General features: G+C 46.2%; 1 protein-coding gene across 9 annotated transcripts in view; it reads right to left on the reverse strand.

Moving 5' to 3' along the window:
* Nucleotides 1-6,943, reverse strand: part of INO80 (INO80 complex subunit) — a 121,482-nt gene that overhangs the window by 13,699 nt on the left and 100,840 nt on the right. For all 9 annotated transcript variants that reach the window (XR_003094289.1, XM_025205286.1, XM_025205285.1 and 6 more), the window contains one exon: nucleotides 2,920-2,992. Coding sequence is in view for 8 of the 9 variants with exons in the window: in XM_025205286.1 (XP_025061071.1) it covers nucleotides 2,920-2,992 (73 nt within the window). In the remaining variant the exon portion in view is untranslated. The remainder of the gene's footprint in view (nucleotides 1-2,919; nucleotides 2,993-6,943) is intronic.

A 6,943-nucleotide genomic window follows, 5' to 3' on the forward strand; every position in this document is an offset into this window, starting at 1 on the left:
TACTCCCCGGTCCAAGCTGCAGGCCAGATGAGCTGTCACTGTGGGCCGGATCTGGCTCACAAGCTGTATGCCTGGCACCCCCCTGTTTCAAATGAAGCAATACAGGGTGGAAGCCTGAGAGAGAAGTACAAGGGAAGGGGCCCAGCAGTGATGGGTTGAAGGTTTCTGAACAGGGAGGAGAACAAAGTTTTTGCCAAAGGAAGGTGGACCCAGGGAATAAATCGTGAGTGAATCTGTGGTAAAGGTGACCAAGGTCAAACAGGCCATGAAGAAGGTCTGGCTTATTCTCCACCTCTCTAGAAGATTAAGAGGCCTTCAAAGAAGCGAACTGGACTGGGGAAAGACCAGGTAGAGAACTGGAGGACCTACCAGTAGAAATAAGTCTAACAAGGACAGATAACAAGGCTTAAGGACACTAGGCAGAAAGGCTGAACACAGGAAATGGTATTTTGGAAGATTCAGTGAAATCTCAGACCAGGGGGCTCTATCTTATTGGCTAGATTCCCTCTTTCTTCAGAGACCTGCCCACTGATAAGAGCAAGGTATGGCAGGTGAGTTAAGTGGGGACATCTGTGGGGAGCAGAAGGCTTGAGAGGTGTGGGGAATGTTGATAACATGGTACCTCAAACTGAGAATCAGGGGAAGTGACTACATTCAGCATGGTACTGAAGGATTTGTAGGGAAAAAGCCTGAACCAGATCTTTATAGTTTCCCCTAACTGGAAAATTCTTCCTCCATTAGGCATAATAATTCTGAGGAGGAGTCTGAGTCAGAGTTGCCTGAGGGTTTTGTTTGCTTCTGGTTTTGCACTGAGTCCTCATGCATCCCATTCAGCGAGTCTGTAATGGAAAGGCACAGGCAGAGATTTCTTTCTGGCCATATTAAAGTTAATTTTAGCTTTTTTAGTATAACCACTGGTTAATGGGGCCTACGAGGAAGGTAAAAACCCCACAGTCCATATGCCAGTCTGACACTGGCAAAGGGCAGATGCTGCTGTTGGTCCCCTGAGGCTGACCTGTCTTTGGCAGGCAGCAACAGCTACTTCCTGAATGTCATGTTTGGAGCTGGCAGGGTTCCCACTGCTTTCTGTCCTTGTGGAGCTTAGCTCCTACCAAAAGACAACAAATATATTTACAAGGAACCTGCATTTTTAAGGTTGTACAAGGCTGATAAATATGGGACACATGAATATAAAGGACATTTGGGGCTGGGCAGGAATGGTTTCCTGCACTGTGTACATTTCTGCTTGTGTCGCTATGTTATGCCAGCTTGCTAGATAGAGAAAACAACTTTGTACTGTAGAGCAAGGAGGGACACATCACAATGCAGAAGCAGGCTGAAGAGAAAGTAAGTGGGAGAGGGAAGCACTTAGAAAAGTTTACTGTTGGATTTCTGACTATTTAAAACAATGGAGAGGACAAAGGCGCCTGAGCAGCCTGCCTCTCTTTTTAGGAGACAGACACATCTGGCCAGAAACCGTCTGTCAGGGCTTACCCAAATCTGCAGCAGTAGTTACTGTCATCCATGTGGCAGAGTACATTTGACCAAAAGTAAGCGATTAATTGAGTCTTCCCATTGGAAGGAGGGTGTAATGATAACTATTCAGAGCATGTACTGCATATCCAAGTATAACTCCTGTAAATCAAACTCAAAAAGGCAGTATCTTCAATAAGCCCAAAAGAAAAGCAGACTAAAAGGACTCAAAAAGGGAAGGCTTTTCCCTGTACCACAGTTTATGCTATTTACATACAGCCTTTTCTTCATGTTGAAATAAGCAAAGAAGATGGTGTCAGCAGAGTCTCCCAAACAAATCCTCAGTGTGACAGAATGAAGGTACAGAAAAACTAGGTCAATCTCTGTTCTTAATATTGACAGTAAAAGATCCTTTGAGGATGTACAACAGCATCATAACCCTACCAATAGAATCTGTTCCTGATTATACTCAAAATTTGAGTTCACATACCAAAGTATTGTTTAGACTCCAGGATCTGCAGAAGTTACAAGCATTTTGAAGCTCTCTGACTTGTATCTATCTTGGTTTGCCCAGGCAACCCTGTGGATGTTCATTTTGTTCCAATTTGTTTCGGAAATTACAAGAGGCACAGGGGAATTGAAAAGAAAGAAAGAGGGGAAAGATTTTAGGTTCAGAAGTTTGCTGCCTTTTGGGAACTGAGGGCGACTGTCTTATTTGCTGTCAAATCTCAGTATGAATAAGCTATTTTTAAAAAGATCATTTATATGGTCTAAAAGCTTGTCTCTATGTATGGAGGATGTTTCATCAGAAGACACTGCCCACCTAATTGGGTGTACAATAAAATATGAGGGATGACTAGGAGGGAGGAGAAAAGTTTTCCCAACCTGGTGGTCAACTAGCATTCTGATACATGAGAGCTGAAAACTTTGTAGATCTCCTCTAGGTAGTTCTTACTACCAGTCTTTGAAACTTTAATACAATGTGCAGAAAGAAGCTTGTCTCATGAAATCAAACAGGCATAGCAACAAAATGCTTTCAAAATGAAAGGCAGTGCTGTAATTATTTTGCTGAACAAGGATCCAATATCCCTGTACTATTCAAGCTTAAGTTCACAAGAGAGACAGATAAAACCAGATCTGCCATACAAACGTGCTATTTGCTTTTGTACACTCCTTGTGCCATCTAGCTATATTTACACAGCAGCATACAGTGCTGCAGAGATGCCCCAAGCTTGCCATGAATATGTGAACTTGGATTCCAGAGTCTATATGACAGAAGACATTGCTGTGTTAGCTTTGCACTTGCTAGGTCCAGCCCCAGAAGCAGTATAGCCACATTATCATAGTGCTGCATCCAAGCTAGTAATCCTTATTTCTCAGCAGTAAGCCAGCTACATTCTAGAAAACAGATTTGTATTCTACAATTATACAAAACTATTTACATACCGTATCTGCAGCTGTGAGGTTAATGCCCAAGCCTCCAGCTCTTGTGCTCAACAGGAACACAAAAATATCATTCCTAGGGGCAGAGAAAAGAACAAGTCACTTATTTTGTGATGATATCACACCACAAGTTAGAGAAGAACACCCAGCAAGGTAAATACTTTGCCTTGAAGAAACTGATCACGGTTATTTCCATCAGCTCAACTACAAAAATGTTTTGGCCTATTCCTGGCTGTAGAAAAAGGAAGAAGGGAGGGGGAGTTAAAATACAGTTTAGTGGTGTTGAAAAACACTTGTGAATGTTCTTTTCAAATCACAGTTGCAGCCTCTTGTGCTAACTTAAAACAACACTGGGCTTGTTGTGCCCATTTTGCTCATTCTCTTGCTGAAATTCTCGTATTTCCTGCTCTAGTTTCATAAACATTTTCACAGAACCAACTCTAAATCTAAGATTAGTTTGTCAGGTAAGGAATGAAGACAAAAGCTAATGAACTCAAACCAGATCCTATGTTAATATTAGTCTATAGGTAAAGAATAAAGGAAAAGAAGCCAAAACAGAGATACAAAACTGTCCTAAACTAAATGTTTTCTCTTTTCTTTAAACACCAAATGATTTGTATTTCCTACATCCCTTGGCTTGGACTATTAAAAGTATGATGGAAAAAGATATGGTAAAACCTTCCAAGTAGAAATCTTGAATATAAGAACTACTATACAGGCAGTCCTTGACTTATGACGTTTCGAGTTACATCAAATGGCACTTACAACACTTGTAAACTGACACCCTTTTTCAATGTTCTGACGTGGGTTTTGCCTTTACGACACTGGACACAAGTGTGTCCAGCTGGTAAATCTGTTGTGGTGGGGAGGGAAGAAAGGAGGGAAGAGGCGTGGGGAGGCAGATCAACACCCCCACAGCGTGGGAGGGATTGTGATTGGGGCTGGGACCGGGGCTGTGGCAAGTGCTGCCCAGCCGGGGCAGGGGGGCATGGGGCAACTCCCACTGCTGCATGCCACAGATCCAGGAGGGCATGTGGGGCGTGTGCCCCGGATCTGTGTGGGGCAGCTGGGGCCGGGGTTGCATGCCAGGCAGAAGGCACTGGGAGTGGAGGTTCTGCCTTGCTGTCGCTTGCCCAGCCGGAGCAGGGGGGTGCGTGATACAGGCGTGGCTCGCTCCAGGCAGAAGACCGTGGGTGCAAAGGCTCGACCCTGCTGCCGCTAGTCCAGCCAGGGAGGGGGGTGCGGGACAGAGGCGCTGCTCCAGCCACCCCATGCTTCCCGGATGAGCTGTGGATTCGCCCTGCCGAGTGGCAGCAGCTGCAGGGAATGGCAGAGGCATGCTCCCCTGGATCTGTGAGGTGTTGGTGATGAAACGGGGGCTATAGGAAAGATGCAGCTACCCTAAAATTCCCCATAGCCCCCACTGCCCACCCAGAGCAGCCCCTGCCCAGGCCACCCCAAGCAGATCCGGGGCACATGCCCCTGCCATGACGTGCCACCACTCGCCAGGGCGGAGTGAAACCATGACTCATCTGGGAGGCATGAGGCAGCTGGAGTGGCTCTGCTGCTGCGTGTTGCTTGTCTGAGGCAGCAGCATGCCGCTTGTTCAAGGCAGTGTCTCTGCCCCGCGCCCTCCTGTCCCGGCTACACAAGCAGCAGCAGGGCAGAGCCCTTGCTCCCAGTGCCTTCCGCACGGAGCAAGCCATGCCTGTGCACCACGCCGCCGCCAACCCCGCAAAGAAGACATTTTTTTTCTTCTTTTTCCCTTTCCCAACAATGGGAATAACATCTTATCCATCAAACAGGGATACTGTGAGAATTCAGTGGTGAGTGACAAACATTTGGAGGATGATCAACTACACAGACCTATTAACAAAAGAATGATAAATAAAATGAAAAGTTAGCTCCCTTATGTTAACTGGAAGCTGTGTTGTCTACAAGCACATTCCACTACTGGTGGGCATGACTAAAAATGGCCAACCCCAGAGAATTTTTGACCAGCAATCTATGTCTGGCACTTACATGCCCCTGAAATTCTGTGCGCTTTGCACAGAGGAGATAAAATATGGAGGACACTGACCACACTTCAGTTTTGTTTCAGCTGTGGAATCTTAGGCATGCAACGATCCAGAGCAGACAGGGTAGAAGTAGGTTGCAAAATATAACTATGGACAACGCCTTGAAAAACACCAGGTAGCCCAAGGTACACTTCTCATTCTCCTTCAAGTAACTGCCATATACACGTCCCACTGTTCATGACTCCAAAGCATCAAAGTTCAACTGGAGGTGGGATCTCAGTCTCAAGAGAATACTGTGACTGATTCTTCACTTTGTCAAATCCAGTGTGCAATCTGAAGGATTTTGACACTGTTTGACATTTAGTAAGCTTGTAGCGAGGCTGCTGACACAGCTAGAATTCTGCTGCTGCGTGTTCTAACAGACGTAGATGGGTCCATGGTGGCTCTCTCATAACATACTTTACACAGTCTGAGATTTGGAAAACCCTGGGTTGAGACCACCTTGCCTTTCATTCTCTCCATTACAGCAACAGAAAGTTTAGGAACCAACCTAAATAGTTTTATCTTTTGAAAATAAAGGGCTAGGGTAGGCTCACATCCAGCATGTGGAAAAATGCCTAAATTTAGGATGCAGGTGGCTTTGGGAAGAAACAAGGAAGGTCAATCTGTTGATTCAGGTGGCACTCCGCAACTGCCAACGACTAGAACTTGGGGTGAGTCCTCAGACCAACCATGCTGAATGGAAAACCACAGCAGCAAACAGGGGAGGTTGGGTACTAAAAAGACCCTGACTGACTGCTAAGTGTGGCAGGAAGCATGATGGTGCTGGTTCAAACAGGTACCCCATGGGAGGTAAGCAGTTTACAGTCCCAGAGCATGATTAAATCTTTTATAACTGAGAGCCTCTTAGAAAGTTTGAAACTAACTTTCACAAGTTTTGAAAGCAGGAAAAAAGGGTTTTCTATATGCTTGAACTTAGATAACAAAAAGTTTCATCTTGAACCAGAGGCAGATGAGAGAAACTGAGGTGCAGTCAGTATATTTTATCATTTATCTCCTGAGTATCAGGCAGAAGGAATCTTGACGCCTGGTTTCCTAAAGAGGCGAGGAAGCCTCTGAGCTCAGGCACACGAAGGTCCATACATGCTAACAGTAAAGTACATATGGACCAGGGGTGGACAATTATTTGGGCTGGTGGGCCACTTAAGGAGGTATGGTGAGCTGTTGCGGGCTAGGACACTTTGAACACTCGTGGCGCACGGGCCAGGTCCCGGAGGACTGGAAAAGGGCCAATGTGGTCCCCATTTTCAAGAAGGGGAGGAAGGAGGACCCGGGGAACTATAGGCCAGTCAGTCTCACCTCCATCCTTGGCAAAGTCTTTGAAAAAATTATCAAGGCTCACATTTGCGAGAGCCCGGCAGGAAAAATATTGCTGAGGGGAAACCAGCACGGGTTCGTAGCAGGTAGATCATGCTTGACTAATCTAGTCTCTTTTTATGACCAGGTTACAAAACGCCTGGACGCAGGAGTAGGGGTTGACGTCGTTTACTTAGACTTCAGGAAGGCCTTCAATATGGTATCCCACCCCATACTGGTGAACAAGTTAAGAGGCTGTGACTTGGATGACTACACAGTCCGGTGGGTGGTGAATTGGCTAGAGGGTCGCACCCAGAGAGTTGTAGTGGATGGGTCGGTATCGACCTGGAAGGGTGTGGGCAGTGGAGTCCCGCAGGGCTCAGTCCTTGGACCGATACTCTTCAATGTCTTCATCAGCGACTTGGACGAGGGAGTGAAGTGTACTCTGTCCAAGTTTGCGGATGACACAAAACTGTGGGGAGAAGTGGACATGCCGGAGGGCAGGGAACAGCTGCAAGCAGACCTGGACAGGTTGGACAAATGGGCAGGAAACAACAGAATGCAGTTCAACAAGGAGAAATGCAAAGTGCTGCACCTAGGGAGGAAAAATGTCCAGCATACCTACTGCCTAGGAAATGACCTGCTGGGTGGCA

The sequence above is a fragment of the Alligator sinensis genome, unplaced genomic scaffold (assembly GCF_000455745.1).
Source record: "Alligator sinensis unplaced genomic scaffold, ASM45574v1 scaffold108_1, whole genome shotgun sequence".
Classification (NCBI taxonomy): Eukaryota; Metazoa; Chordata; order Crocodylia; family Alligatoridae; genus Alligator; species Alligator sinensis.